General features: G+C 46.9%; 1 protein-coding gene across 3 annotated transcripts in view; it reads left to right on the forward strand.

Annotated features, from left to right (window-relative positions):
• Positions 1-14,097, forward strand: part of PAK3 (p21 (RAC1) activated kinase 3) — a 70,419-nt gene extending 56,322 nt beyond the window's left edge. For 2 of the 3 annotated variants that reach the window (XM_082061683.1, XM_082061684.1), the window contains 5 exons: positions 661-778; positions 1,554-1,653; positions 1,931-2,127; positions 6,169-6,306; positions 8,124-14,097. In XM_082061683.1, coding sequence (XP_081917809.1) covers positions 661-778; positions 1,554-1,653; positions 1,931-2,127; positions 6,169-6,306; positions 8,124-8,213 — 643 coding nt within the window. In that variant the 3' untranslated portion in view covers positions 8,214-14,097. Of the gene's footprint in view, positions 1-660; positions 779-1,553; positions 1,654-1,930; positions 2,128-4,685; positions 4,767-6,168; positions 6,307-8,123 lie in introns of those variants that run through there. The other variant, XM_082061685.1, reaches the window with a different exon arrangement.
• The last annotated feature ends 2,059 nt before the right edge of the window (positions 14,098-16,156 follow it).

Below are 16,156 nucleotides of genomic sequence, written 5' to 3' on the forward strand. Positions count from 1 at the left end.
CCAGTTTGAGGACTGTTCTCAAAAACCTTTATCCGCTGTATCTTACTAAAAAAAACAGCCTGTAACTTCACTACCCTCATGTTGTTTTGTTGTGGTTTTTTAAGTTGATCGTATTTTCTGTGTCTTATGATAAATACTGATAAATCATCATAGAAACTATTTCCTTTTGGCTGTTCCCGTTATTTTCCATGGCTGTGGATGCCAGGAAGACCAGGCTCTTACATCCAGAAACTTGTCATTTGCCAGTTTTAAATGGTTTTTCCTGTTTCTGAATGTATTTTGTGTAAGGTTTTTCAGACTGTTGAGCAGTGCCTGTCCCCGGTGGTGCACGCCCTCCTACCACAGACAACCATGAAAACTCTGTTGCCTTGTTCCTGGAGTTAATAATGGAATTTATGCGTTAAGATGATGAAGCAGATGACGTGATATGTCCTGCTTCAAGATTTATCTTTGCCATGACTAAACTGCATTTTTCACTTGCCTGACATGTAAGACATCTCATTTAGACCGCAAATTCCAAGTTCTATATAGCTTGGAAGGAATGTCTACTAATGTTATTCTGTCTTCGTTTAAAAACGGCTTGGAGACAAAAATCAGCTGCAGCCTTTTTCGTAAGGCAGTTTAGCTCTGCACGCTCATCTCAGTGCCGCTGTTTTCCAGCTACCTGGTCGGCGACGAGCTCTGGGTGGTCATGGAATACCTGGCCGGAGGCTCCTTGACCGACGTCGTTACCGAGACGTGTATGGACGAGGGGCAGATTGCAGCTGTCTGTCGGGAGGTGAGAATCCCACCCGGGCTGCCCTTTGCTCGGGCAGCTTGGGGCTTCCAAACGAGTGGAAAGAATATGAGTGATTTCATGTTGCTTTTATAACATGGGAAAGAAAGAGCATCTGAAGTGAACAGCCTGCAAGTATCACTGCAATTAGTATACTCTGTTATTATATACTGTTATTGTACTATCTCTTTTTCTCTTTTAGTTGTACTATTCTAAACTTTGCCTGTTTAAACACTTGCCTGGAGCACAGCTGTACTGCATTCCTGCCTGTAAAAGCAAACACGCTGGTGGCAGAATTCTAAAATGATAGCAAGGAAAAATAGAGACTCATTTATCAGAGTCTGCAGCTTAAAAGGATGGCATTCCACCCAAAATGGTGTTTGCTTCTGAAAAACGACTAACATGCTATTTCCAAAAGCTTTGTCACGCACCTCCCACGCGAAGGTGATCCCCTCCATACCCAAGGAAGGCCCTCCTGAGTTTTTAGCCAGCAGTGTTTGCAGTGCAGTGTTTGGGGCAGCAGGAGCTGCTCTGCCGGTGCTTTCAGGGCATGGTCTGTAGAATAATTGACATTTTTCTTTCAAAAGCTAATATGCCTTCATTTAGAAAGTTATTACTCTAACAGTGTTGAAGCAGCAAGCTATTCCTCTTGACAGCACAATATTCTGCTATTACTCACAATTCATCTAGAAATTAAATCTTTTAGAGCCATTTCCTTTCTTGTGTGATGAAATCGGGTCATTAATTTTTACCCTGGTGTTTCTTCTTTATCTGTCAGTGCCTGCAAGCACTGGATTTCCTTCATTCAAACCAAGTGATTCACAGAGACATTAAAAGCGACAACATTCTTCTCGGAATGGATGGATCTGTCAAATTGAGTAGGTATTCCTGGGCAGGGTGCGGCTTTGGTTTGTGTGCGTCCCTTCTAGACAGGGGGAGGCAAGTGAATAAAGTGAATAAAAGCCACTGCATGAAACTTGAGGGTTTTTTAAAGGTCCAATTCAGTGTTTTCTTGGCTACAGCACTGAGTAAACACAGCATGGACGCCTGTCCACATAGATTCAACAATGCATCCTCAGACATATATAGTGGGGATTTCTTTTGCTTGGCTCCATAATCCAAGCTGGAGTTAACGATACTTATTTTTGTCCTCAGCTGATTTTGGCTTCTGTGCTCAGATCACCCCCGAGCAGAGCAAACGGAGCACAATGGTCGGGACTCCTTACTGGATGGCACCAGAAGTGGTGACAAGAAAAGCATACGGCCCCAAAGTGGACATCTGGTCCCTTGGGATCATGGCAATAGAAATGGTGGAAGGAGAACCTCCGTACCTTAATGAAAATCCTCTCAGGGTAAGGGGCGAATGAAATCGGGTACTACTGTCTTTCTGATTTGTCCCGTGTTTTCTCTCCTGTGAAACAAAATCCCGGTCACATCAGGTTGAATGAGTTCCACCAAGGCCCACTTCTAAAAATGCTGCTGGTGCCAACTGGTGTATTCTGTAGCTTTGGTTCTATCAGTGAGAGAACCTCGAAAGAGAAGAGACATGGAGCCAGCTCAGGAATGTGCCAGTTTTGCCTCCCACCGTGTTTGAAATGTTCTGTCTGTTTTTCTGAACTCTTTGACCTGGATCTCTGGATGACAAGAATTTTTCAGTGGCGAGTTTCTCCAGTTGGGGAATTTTTATGAGCAGCATTTCAACTGTATCTGAACTGATTGCTTACCTGAGCCTTTCCCTATGTGTCACTAGTAATGCCATAATCATTTATTATGAAATACATTTCTAAAAGTATGTTTTAGCACAGGTACTTGTAGTAAACAAATGTATTTTTGATGTTCTGAAGTTTTCAGTTTTATCCTAATTCCTTCAAGTGAAATTACTCGTTCTTGTATCATATGAGCGTAGAATAGTGAGGGAGTGTGTACCAAGACAAAACCTCATGCCTCATATGAAACCGACAGAAACGCTGCACAGTTAATTCCTGATAGGATGCAGGAATTAGTGAGGAAATTAATTTTGACCCGTGTGTATACATACGTAATTTTTGTTAAGGCTAGAATTATAATAGAGCACGACCTTTAGCTTTTCTCGTAGCAGCAAGGCTGCACTCGGGTCTGCACCGCAGACTGAAAGAACAAACCACAGAACCGTCAGGAAGTACCCCCAGCCATGATGCTTAAGAAAGGAATACAATGAATTTCAGTCTTATGAGTTTTCCTGGAAGGCTCCTTTTGGTTGGGTAGGTGCGCTGGGGTTTCTGTTTGCAGCACACAGAGCGGCGTGCGCTGTGCAGCTGGGGGGTGAGGGAGACGCAGGTTTGCATTGCGAGCGATGCTGAGGACACAGCTGCAGGACGCAGCAGTGGCGCTGAGCCTGCGCCACTGTCACGTTACTGTCACCAGCAGAGACTCGTGCACATCACCAGTTCTGCTTCTGTTTCCTGCAAAGAGAGGACCCCATGTTCCACTTGCTCCCATGGAAGACCCTTGAAAAAATGCATTTGCCTGGTATGAGGTGGCAAAAACAGATGAAGATAATAAGCATTACTGGTCTGGATGCTGAAAACTACCTGCTTTGTTAACCTCAAATGTTGATTAGGGCTACTTGAGAAGCCTCAGGTCAACTGTCAAAAGACAGCTGGATTTCTTATCTCTGACCAAATGCACGTTGCCTTTCCTGCCCTTACCCAGACAGTCTGAGATGCTCTTTTTCTCCATGCGTGCCTCATCTCTTGTTGGAGTTGAGATCAACATGAACACTTAGAGCTTCAAGGCATCTTGAGGTGTCTGAGTACAATTGCAGTAGATTAAAATCAGGCCTCTGGAGTTGGTACCAGCTGGATCAGCTTCCTGGACTCTCTTGCTGTGGTCGTTGTCCCTGAGCTTGGGACACTGAACAGCTCGTGATGTGTTCACGAGCCTCCAGTGCCGTTATCAGCTGGGTTTTAGGGTAGATCTAACCCAACCAGAACAGGGTCCATCTGCTGTTGTAGGTGGAATCACAGAGGTCTCCGCTGCACCCAAACAGGAGAGTTTATAAGACAGACCTGTTTGTACAGCTTAGTTTTTCGGCTGATGGCAAACAGTAGCTGTTGGGTTTAATAGTCACGTTTAGAACATTCGGGGAATTCTGCAAAGCCTGGAAACAAAAGGATGTTGTTTCGTTTTTATGAATGATTGTTTTAATGATGGAAGGCACACAGGAACTTCAGTTACTGACACTAATATAAATATATAAATTAATTATAAGGGCATTAAAGGATCATTAATCGTAGAGTTAACAGCATTTGTTGCTTTCCACATGTAGTGCAAACGCATCCCATGTTGTCCAGGTTCTTTGAGCTGTGCAGGACTCACAGGAATGAACCATTTCCAGCCACGAGTGTCCCGGATATTTCTCTGACCGCATTTGTTTCCTCTCACTGTGATTTCCCTCCATCAGGCATGAGCCTCGGGCCTGAGGGACAAACATTGGTGTGATAAATATCCTTTGAAATGCAGGCTGGACCTCCCCAGTTTCAACTTAAAACCTTAAGCATTTCTGTTTGCTTTTTCATTTATTAAGCACGGCACCTCAATTTTCCTCAAAACTGTAGCATATTTTCCAAATGCTGTGGATCTTCTACTGTTTCAGGCTTGTAAATCATCTGTGTGTTGTTCTGTCGTGTGGCTGGGTGGCCTGGATAACTTTAGGATATCGTTTTCACAGACTGCAGCTATAGTTGTATGCTGGATCCGTTCTTGTTTCTTGGCATGTTAAACAAATTAACAAGCTTATTGCCCCTTTGCAGCTACTGCAAACACCCATTTCCTTTGTACAGCGGTTGTTTTGCTTTGCCGGCTGTGTCATAGGAAACCAAAAGATAAATAATGGGTACTTGAGCTTCCCATAGACCTTTTTCTGTTGTAGAAATATTGAAGAGGTGCAGTACTGAGCTCAAGATGACTCGTTCCTCATGATTCATCCTCTGTGAAGAGATAAACAACTCAAAGAGCTCTGTTTGTCCTGGCACTCGTGTTCCACACTCAGGTGAATGCAGCTGGGATCAAACTTCCAAGGAGATGGGACATCCCTTGGGTGGCGCCATTGTCACAGGTGGCTGTGGGCAGCTGCCCATGGGCAGGAGAAGCTCATTTCATGACCTTCACGTTGTGCAAAAAGTGAAGAAACTTTCTTGTTTTTAATCTGGAATAGTTCATTTAGCTTTTTAGGCTTGGAAATTTTTCTCTGCGTATAAGAGGATAATCCTGCAGTCAATTTGGTCATGGTCAGTTTAAATGCCAGTAGCACAGAGATGTTGTTATCATGGCAGACACTTTTATGGAAGACTCCTAGGCCGATTTATATTATTATTACTGTATATAGTGGACATATTCTGCAAATTTAAGTTTGAATTGTTCAAAACATTCACCTTATGTTTCTAAAGAACATCTTGCAAAAGCAGAATGAACTCATTTCTCTGGCTTCTCAGCACGTTAGACCTGGGTTACAAGCGAACCACGTTGGATAATGCTCACCCTGTGTTTCGCAAAATGACATGGTCATTCCTTGGCCTGAGGAATAGCGGGAAGACTTGCTAAGGTACCTGGACTGCTACAGTTGTTCCAGCTCTTCTCTCTGTGAAGATGACCCTGAAAAGGCCATTTCTTAGGTGGGGGCATCATTCATGTATCTATTTGAATATCAGCGTTAGCGTGGGGTTACCATAGGGATGGAATTACTCATTTTTCTAATTAGACCATTAAAAGTTTGTCCTTTACCACATGAGTGAAGCTGGTCTGGAATTTGGAGGCTGCTGAAAGTCATAGTTGCAGGTGGCTCCTGTCTGCCCAGTTACGCATTTTCTTCTCAATGTGTTTGTTCCTGCAGTTTATGTGTCTGTTGAAAGTGAGGTTCCAAATGTTTCTGTTTCTTTATCCAAGGAATAAGCTGATAATATCCTTTTTTTTCACCTGGTTACCATTTTTATCAAGAACAGAGCAAAAAATATGACAGCCTTTGCAGTATGGAGGCTGTACTTGAGGGACCAGTGAGCACTGCAGAGATTCATTTTATGTAATAATCCTTTGAAATAATACAGTTAGACCAAATTCATTCTTTAAAATAGCCTGTAAAGCTAGTGTCAATCCTTGGAGAGGCAAAACGTGCTTTTGCTGATGCTGTTCATCCTAACTAGGTCAGCCAATGAAATGAGCTGTCAAGGCAGGATCATTTTGATGTTGGAATAGCTATGGCTGCATCAGGACTTTTTTTGTTGGTATAGAAAAATTATCTCTGACCCTCTGCCAGGAAGAAACTGCCACTGGAGACTGGACCTGGAACAGCGGGGTCTGCGTGAGCAGTTACGGGTGGGAAAGAACCAGGCAGAGTGTGATGTTTCCTGTTGCTCTAGGCGCTGTATCTGATCGCTACGAACGGGACACCGGAGCTGCAGAACCCCGAGCGACTCTCGGCCGTGTTCCGCGACTTCCTGAACTGCTGCCTGGAGATGGACGTGGACAGGCGAGGCTCTGCCAAGGAACTGCTGCAGGTAAAGTGCAGAGTGCCTGCGAGTCAAACAGCTGGGATGGTTTTCTCATCAGCCAGCTTGAAGGTGGAACCCTCTCATGTTAGTCTCTAGTCTTGGTGCTTTTCAAATGGAAAATAGTAGAATCACAGGATGGTTTGGGTTGGAGGGACCTTCCCAGCTCCCCCAGTGCCCCCCTGCCATGACAGGGACATCTTCACCAGCCCAGGTTGCTCAGAGCCCGTCCAGCCTGGCCTGGGCTGTCTCAGGGATGGTTCAGCCACCGCCTCTCTGGCCAACCTGGGCCAGGCTCTCACCACCCTCAGGGACAACAATTCCTTCCTCATGTCCAGCCTGAATCTCCCCTCCTTTAGTTTAAAACCATCACCCCTTGTACTGTTGCAACAGGCCCTGATGAAAAGCCTGTCCCCATCTTTCTTATTGGCCCCTTTTAAGCACTGAAGGGCTTCAATAAGGTCTCCCTGGAGCTTCTCTTCTCCAGCTGAACACCCCAACTCTCAGCGTGTCCTCCTGTGCTCCCAGTTCCCTCACCAACCATCCCAAGCCCTGAAGTCTCTTTTGATCCCCCTTGGATTACGGGTTCTAACTTAATCGTCACCCACACGGGAGAGCAGTCATAGGCAGTAGCCTGAGGGCTGTACCAGCTGGCAGGTTCCCTGGTGATGTCCTTATCCCAGGCCCCAGGGCGGCAGCAGACACCCCGAAGAGGAGGGTCTGTCTGGCATACTGGACCCTCTGTTCCCCCCAGAAGGGAGTCACCTACAACTATAACCATTCTTTTCTTCCCTGTGGAGGTGGTTGTGATGCAGGTGGTAGGCCTTTCTCATCCTGTCAACACCTCCTCATCCATTGACCGGCTTTCCACATCCAGAGCCTCATACCTGTTGTACAGAGGCACCTGGGCAAGTGGGGGGTTTCACCTGCTGCCCCGAGTGTGGACTTGCCTGCGTTCCCCCCTTTCCCCTGAGCTGCTGTCTTCATTCTGGCGGGAAGAGGATACAAAATGCCCCTGATCTTGCTTTTTTCACTGGTGGCTGTCGGTGTCCCAGGCAGCTGGTGTCTCCCACCATTCCGCCTCCTCAGACTCCCTCATGCTTCTTGACCTTTCTACTTTTCTCTCAGCTCCACCACCAGGCTGAGAGATCGTGCCCCTGGTCACACCGCACGCAGCTGGTACCTCCTGCCATCCCGCACCAGGGACGGCTCTGGCACCGAGGGCTGGGTGGCTGCAGGATTCAATGGGTGCTGGGTGGCCGCAGGATTCAATGGGGGCTGGGTGGCCGCAGGATTCCGTAGGTGCTGGGTGGCCACAGGATTCAATGGGTGCTGGGTGGCCGCAGGATTCAGTGGGTGCTGGGTGGCCGCAGGATTCAATGGGGGCTGGGTGGCCGCAGGATTCAATGGGTGCTGGGTGGCCGCAGGATTCAATGGGTGCTGGGTGGCTGCAGGATTCAATGGGGGCTGGGTGGCCGCAGGATTCAATGGGTGCTGGGTGGCCGCAGGATTCGGTGGCAGCTCTGTCTGGGTTGCTGCGTCCTTCCTGGCGAGTGCAGAGGACAAACCTGTGCAGCGGGTGGATACCACGGTCAGGCTCCTTCTGGGAGGGCGATGCCCACCAGCCGAGCTCATCTCCAGGGCTGGCAGAGCCGCTGCCCTCCCTGCGTGACCCGCTGTGCTGGCTGCCGTGTCCGCTCTGTCCACAGCGCTCGGCTCGTCGTGTTTCTGAATATTGCTGGTAACCGGAGGAACACTGCTTGAACCTGTGAGTAACTGAGTTTGGAAAATAATGGTTCGTGTCTTTTTTTTTTTCCTTTGGGCAGCATCCATTTTTAAAATTAGCCAAGCCGCTCTCCAGCCTGACTCCTCTGATCATTGCAGCAAAGGAAGCGATTAAGAACAGCAGCCGCTAGCGCTTCAGGCCGCTTTCTCCCACGCCAGCTCAGAGCGGGACTGAGAACAAAAACTCTATAAAACCTCAGCTCTTGTGCTGCAGGACAGACGGATGGATGGACGGACACACCAACGGTCGCAGTCATGGCGGTAAGAGGGAGAAAACCCAGTCCCTCAAGGAGTAAAAAACTATCATTTGTCTTCTTCCTGCTTTCTGGCTCCTTAATTTATTTTTAAGATGAAACAGGGCTTAAGACAGGTAATGACTGAAAATGCCTTGCTGCCTCAGCCATTTCCAAGGTAAAGCAAATTCAATTGGAAGATTCCCTTCCTTCTCACCTTGTGAATAAGCTGTACATTCACTTTTAAATTGTCAGTTGTTTCTCAAAGATGGAAAGTCCTTTTTATGTTTGTTGCATTGGGATTTTTTTTTATTTGGTTTGCTTTTTTTTGGTATGGTTTGGAATTGGAGAAGGATCTCCTCCATTCATCAACTCCATATTGCACTGCCTTTTGAATAAGCCCACTTGCTGGTATGTGCCCAGTCATGGTACTTGGAGATGAGGAAGAAACTGAGATTGCATTTCCAACCAAAAAGGAATTGAGAGTGGGGCAGATAAAACAGTCCTGTTGAGATACAGGCGTTCAACTGTGAATATATAGTGTTTTGGTTCTTGACAATTTGATTTGTATAACTAATTGTGATCTGTTTGCCTGGATGAGAGTCTTATTGGAATGAAAAAGCAGAAAGATCAGTCGGTGTGCTCAGAAGGGGCTTGTCTGGTGCAAAGCTGTAAGAGAAACGTGCGCTGAGAGCGGGCGCAGCCTCAGCGTCACAGACCCAGCTGGAAGGAGGTGCTGGTGGCGGCAGGAGGTGGGCACTGGGAGCAGGCAGATCACCTGTACCGGAGCCGTGGGCGGCTGCTCCGCTGCAGCTGTGCTGCCAGATACGCACACCGTGGGATTCACCGTCCTGGCTCTGTGCGGGAGTAGAGGAGGGAAGACCAGACCAGGTGTCTGCTCTCCTTGTAGCTCCTGGGCAAGGTCTGTAGGGTCTGTGCCGCTCTTGGCAGAGGAGGAGGGCGAGCGGCCTCCAGGCGCCCCAGAAACCGGGGACGACATGAGTGAGGGACAACTTGTGCAGTTCAGATACGCGTGAGCCCGCGAGTGCCGCCCCGTGTGCCGCGAGCGCCGCCCCATGTGCCGCCAGCGCTGCCCCGTGTGCCGCGAGCGCCGCCCCGTGTGCCGTGAGCGCTGCCCCGTGTGCCGTGAGCGCCGCCCCGTGTGCCGTGAGCGCCGCCCCGTGTGCCGTGAGCGCCGCCCCGTGTGCCGTGAGCGCCGCCCCGTGTGCCGCCAGCGCTGCCCCGTGTGCCGCCAGCGCCGCCCCGTGTGCCGCCAGCGCCGCCCCGTGTGCCGCCAGCGCTGCCCCGTGTGCCGCCAGCGCTGCCGGAGGCAGCTCCGAGTTGCTGGGGGAGAGGGAATCTGGATGTGACTGAGGATTGCGCTTGATTAGTCAACTGATTTGTAAGGGAGCGGAATAGTTTTAAGTATGCAATTTGTGGGTATTTTATTCGTTTCTGAAAGATGCAATGTGGCTTCACGCAGAAAAAGCATTTCCATGAAGTATTTGTTGCTGTAATTTAGTAGTACAACTAATCAAAGATGCTGAAAACAGCACTTGGCCTGGTCCCGCCAAGGGCTAAGTAGCCTTTAAGGTACTGACCACCTTCATGTTTTGCCAGTAGGAATGAAGGAAGGTACTCATGCTGCTCCTGAATTAGGCCATTAGCTGGTTGGGCTTCTTATTTAGTTATAATTGTGTTGCAACTGTCATTAATGCTGCAAACGCGCCCCCTGGCGGGCTCTGTCCGTCCCGCCGTCTGCCCGAGGCAGCGCTCGGTGCGGCCGAGGGGGAACGAGCGGTTCTGCTTTCCTGGGAGCACAACAGGGCCGGTTTTCAGATATCCAGACAACAAAAGATTGTTTCTTTTGTGAGGTCCCGTTTTTCTCTGCCAGCTCAAGCTGTCGATCTGGGGGAAGAGACTTTCTTGAGAAAGAGAATCATTTGGGCTCGAGATGGGCTGCCCTCGATTTGTAAAGCATTCAACCGAATGAACCAGGTTTGTATTCCGTGTAAGAAGTGAAGAAACAAGTGACAGTTTCTGTTTCTAGTATAGCTTTTATTTTTCTCCTAGCCACAAAAGAACAGACAGCCGTCCTTTAAAAGGAAAGCACTTTTTTATGGCACGTGTTTGCTGGACATACAATATTAATACTTATGTTGACGGACTACACGATTAGATGATTTTTTTTTCCCCTATTTATTTACCTTTAAGTATTTCAGCGTCTCTACTTTGCAAAAAGCCACCACCACAGCTTCCTGGAAGAGAACAGGTATGAAAAATAGGAAAAGCAAATGGTAGCATCTTTTTTTCATCAGTGTATGCCCCAGCATACACAGTATTGTCAGCACTGGCTTTGTAAAGACAACTGCTGTCATAAGAGGCCTTACTTTTTATGTTATTAAATACTGTATTTATTTTTCTTTGCATCAGCAAATCTAGAGGTCGTGGGAGGCAGACGGGATCCAGCAAATAATCTGAGAGGGGCAAGTGTTGCGTATGATTTACAGGCTCATAGTGTGTCCGGATTGGCAATAGCATTGACCTTGCAGAAGGGAAAGATGATGACTGTAAAACCTCTGGAACCAACTGGGGTTTTCTGACTGCAGTCCTCACATTAAGTAATTAGTTTAATATATTTTTGGAAGTATTAGAAATAGGCTGTTTCTGTTGTGAAATGCATAGGTAAACAGATTTCAAACACGCTCGTTCCAAGGTTTTAAAAGATGGGTTGTCTTCATTTTTAAATTCATTTAACAGTCAGAAAACCCCGATCCAGAGCTTGACTGGGATCGCCGCCCCTGCAGCAAACTGTGTGTAAGTGACGGGGTAGGGCGCTGGAGTTTTGCGATGCTTTGGGCCGCAGCAGCGATGTCAGGGAACCTTGAGAAGCACAGAAAAGTTTATTTATTTAAGAAAAAAGAAAAAGAAAAACTGCCCCTAGCTATGATGTACCAGCACGTGCTGTGGGAGCCCGCGAGGGCGCATTGTACAGCGCTCCCGGGCTGAGCAGACACCTGCGCCGCGGGTGCGGGGCTGCACGCTCACTGCTGGGTCCGGCACCTTTGTAAATACGCGTGTTTAATCTCCACCTCTGGCCGCGGGTTGGCCGACTTGCAGGACACACCAATGAAGTCACTTTTTTTATTAGCTGTTTGTGCTGAGTTTCCTTGAGGCCAACGGCTGCACCTCCGCAGGGCTTTCGGTCCATCTCCCCGTGTCCTGCCGCCGAAAATGAAGCACATTCCAGTCAGCGCGAGAAGGGAAGCGAGTACCTGTCTGCTGGCCTCGAGGAGCAGGTGTCCCCATACCCTAGTGTCTGTGCGGCCTGTGTTTCCAGTGTACAGTTATTGGTGTGGCTACTGAATATTCCTCACACTGAGCATGTAAGTACGTGTATTTCCTAGTCCAGCCGAGCGCCCGCGCGAGCTCAGCGCCGCCTGCCATCACGGCCGGGAGCCGGGCTTTGCGGCTCTAAGCCCGGCTTTGCCTTGCTAAAGCTTATCAACTCCACACACCCGCCAACCAGAGTGTTGGTCATTCCTGTACAGATGTGCAGGACTTAATGATGGGCAACCTGACAAAGACGCAGAAATGCAAAGGGTGCAATTAAATTCTTTTTTTTTCCTGTCTCCCCAGACCAGGTAAATAATTTTACCCCCCCCCCCCCCCCCCCCCTTTTCGGGAAGCAGGCAAAGGACGACTTTGTGTTCCAACAGAAGCCATTCAAGGTTTCTTGGAGTGCGATTTGCAATTCAGGGATCTTTAAAACTTCTCTTTGTGTCTGTTCTTGAGCTGACAGGGTAATTTCTTTTTCTGGTTGAAGTTGGCAGAATCTTCCTTCTAACTCCTCTCTTTTGATGTGGTCTAGAGCAAATTGCCGAAATCGGCGTGCATCAGGCACATAGACTGTCGCTGGCCTGGACCTACCAATGGCTGTGTGCACCTTTGGTGACAAGAGCCATCTCAAAAGGAGAAAGGGTGTTCTTGGAAGAGAAGGAGGGACGGTTACATGCTCTTCGTGGCTGCTGCGTGGGTATGAACCTGCAATCTTTGTTCTTGCTTCAGAGTAATTCTCCGAAGCGCCCTAGAAGAGTTTTCCTTGGTGATGTCCCACCCTAAGGGCCGTGTCCCTGCCTGCACTCCCAATGGGCCTCTGGCTGGGCTCCATTTATACTCAAGTGGAATCTGAGCTGTGGTCATACATGCTTAGTGGTCTAGAAACTTCTCTTGCTTGTGTTTCATTGGCCAGGGCCCTGTCAGCCAAGGGCTGACACGCACACCCGCCAGTCTAGAAGTTTCTGATGTTGTTGAAGGGGAGGAGGCAGCTCACCCCCCACAGGCTCCGAGATGCCTCAGGCTGGTGTGCAACTGTTGCGAACACCACAGAACAGGGCCAGTGTTGATTTTAGAGTCAGGTCCCTTGGCTGCTGATGGGTGTGTGGTGTTCGTCCAGCCCAGCCGTGGCCGGGGGGTTGTGGTCCAGGCAGCACAACTGCTCCCACTGAAGCTGCTGAGCCCGTGGTGGCTGCAGGGACAGCAGAGCCACTCACTGCAGAAGTGGGGGGTCCCTTGGTGGAGTGGGTGGAAGGAGCTGCCCCTTGGTCTTCATCTTGCAAAGCTCTCCAGGGCCAAAGCGGGCAACCCTGCAACAGAACCACAGAATGTCAGGGGTTGGAAGGGACCTCAAAGCTCATCCAGTGCAATCCCCCCATGGAGCAGGAACACCCAGATGAGGTTGCACAGGAAGGTGTCCAGGCGGGTTGGAATGTCTGCAGAGGAGACTCCACAACCCCCTGGGCAGCCTGGGCCAGGCTCTGCCACCCTCACCTGGAACAAGTTTCTTCTCATATTTAAGTGGAACCTCTTGTGTTCCAGTTTGAACCCACTGCCCCTTGTCCTACATCCACGTCTGCTGAGATTCCTGACGTTTGCGCTTAAGGTGCACAAAGGCAAGTGCTTTTTGTCACTCTGTTTATATTATTAGTGTTAAGCGATGCTGCTAAACCAGGCTGTAGCACAGCAACAGGCAAAAAAAAAGCCTCTCAGCTCTTCAGGGGTGATTCTCCGAAGTGTCTGCAGGCGGTGGGGGGGCCGCTCGGGGTGGGACGGGGCAGCAGAGCCCCCGGAGGACCCGTCGTGCGGGCAGAGGCCACTCGGCGCTGTGTGCACAGACAAACATTTCGCAACGATTCGCAAAAGAATCCTGCACCTCTTGGCTGCATCAGGACGTAGCCAATGCTCAATGCCAGTTTAGTCTGAAGCAGCCAGTTTACACCTCTACTGGTGTCCCATAGGGGTTTTTATTTTTTTGTCTTCAGGGTATCCAGACAAAAGTAAAGAGGAGGAGCCTCGTTTTCACCGTTTATCAGAAATGTATCTCATTTTGCTGTACATTCCTTTTTTAGGACGTGTTATCTGTTTAAAAAAAAAAAAAAGAAAAAGAAAAAACGGAAAAAAAAGAAAAATATAAAACCGAAAAACAAATGTGTAGTGAGAAATCTTCTGTAACTTTGGATTAAGAGGTAACTGACCTTTTTAAAAAAAGAACTAAGTTATTTACTTTGTAAATGTGCTGATGGCATGGATCCATCTTACTGACCTCAGCATCCTTTTTTTTTTAAGATTCTGGGTTTTGTTTCCAATATTAAGTTATTTTAAATTGTGGTTGAAGCAATAGAAAACTGAAATATGGATTGTGCATGACTGTGTCTTGAGTGTAAAAATATTGCAGTTTGAAACTTGGACCTAAAGTATTGCAAATAAAAGTTATAAATACCAACGTGTGGCTGCAGCTTTTCCTACAGGATTTGCTGATGCTGTTTGACAAGCCAGCGCCAGGGCTGGCTGAAGACGCACCAGCCCCGATGGGCTGCGGTATCCAACACCCGCCTGTGCGGCTGTGGGCGCTTGTCCGTCCTGTGGCACCAGCGCATGGTGTCCTGGACCAGAACTCACCTGCTGCAGCTCCTTGTGTGGGGTCCTCAATGCGTCGCCTCCATTGTTCCCTATTTATAAAGATCCAACACCCCCTCCTGCTGAATCCGGGGAGTTGCACGGATGGTGCTTTTGTCCAGAAGCAGCTACCTACATGTTAATAAAACACACAATACAATATATATAGATAGAATGTGTTATCTAGTTATGTTCTCTCTGTGTATTTATAGTATAGAATACCTATATATACAGAGGCCCTTATATGACTATATAACTTGCTCTCCGTCAACATACATTTTTATGTACTATATATATATGCAGCTAGAGGCACTTATATAACTACATAATATACTACGTATTATACCTATATAAATACAGTTATAAAATACCTATATCTAGACAGATAGCTAAAGAGTGAGTAAGTAGTATATGGGTGAGTGTATATGCAAATGTGTGTGTGTGTGTATGTGTATATATATATATATATATATATACACACACATCTATATATACATATGCACATATATACACACACACATACACACACATATACACACACACATATACACACACGCACACACACATACACACACACACGCACGCACACATATACACACACACGTATACACACACACACACATACACACACACACAATAAACATAATTATTTACAGATAGTGTGTCACAGCACTGTAGACGTACACATACTCTATACTGTATCCAGCTGTCAAGCAAGACAGATGGGGAACAAGGGGAAGGTGTGCGAGCACAGGTGTGTGAGGCAGGTAGCCATAGTGTCCTACAGCTACAGAAAGGTTTCTAAGCGTGTACCTATTATATAGGGGGGTGGGAGGTGAAGCTGTGTCTAGGAGAAAGAGACGGGGACGCTGCTATAACCATGGAACACTGTACGTATGTACCCACTAAAGACAGACAGCTATATGCTCAGCTAACACACACCCTCTCCCTGGTATGTAGATAGATATAGATATAGATATAGATACATATAAGACCATAGTTTATACATTTTTACACGTGTATGTGTGTGCACTCATGCGCACATGCACAAACACCCCATATAACTCTTGAGCCATGGCTCTCATATGATGCTTAGCCATCTATATGTTGTATAGTATATATTTTTATATATAGACAGAAGCCCTTCTGTAAATTTTCTGTAAATGTAAATACACACTATATAATATCGTGTATAGTGCAATATATAGTATCTTCTATAAATTATATACTATGTATGTGGGTTATGTGTGCACGCATGCACACAAAAGGACACGCAGAGCCCTCCATATTATTCTCTCTAGCCTTATATATAAAATATAAAAATAAAATGCATATTAGAAGTTAAAATATTTTCATATAAAAATATTTTTATATATACACACTCTATATATGGGGCCGGGGAGGAAAGATACATCCTTCTGTAATTATTAACTATTTCATACGTGTTTAGATATGTATATTAAAATGTTAATATATATAGATAGAGATGATAGAGACAGATAGAGATGATAGAGATGATGATAGAGATGATAGAGATGATGATAGAGATGATAGAGGTGATGATAGAGATGAGATGATTGATAGAGATGAGATGATAGAGATGAGATAGAGATAGAGGTAGAGATGAGAAATAGAGATAGCCCGCATACAAATATGTAACTGCATATCTATTGAAATGCTTATAAAGCAGTCTCCATCCATATATTTTTAATATTGCTATATATGTGGTTATAGCTCTGTGTGTGTACGCTTATATTATATATACATGAAAGAGCATGCGAGCAACTTACCTAACTCTACAACACTTCATCTCACACAATCCATGCATGAGATAGATAGATAGATAGACAGACAGATAGAGGATAGATACAGAGAGAGATAGACAG

This window comes from Streptopelia decaocto (assembly GCF_964273445.1).
Source record: "Streptopelia decaocto genome assembly, chromosome: 10".
Classification (NCBI taxonomy): domain Eukaryota; kingdom Metazoa; phylum Chordata; class Aves; order Columbiformes; family Columbidae; genus Streptopelia; species Streptopelia decaocto.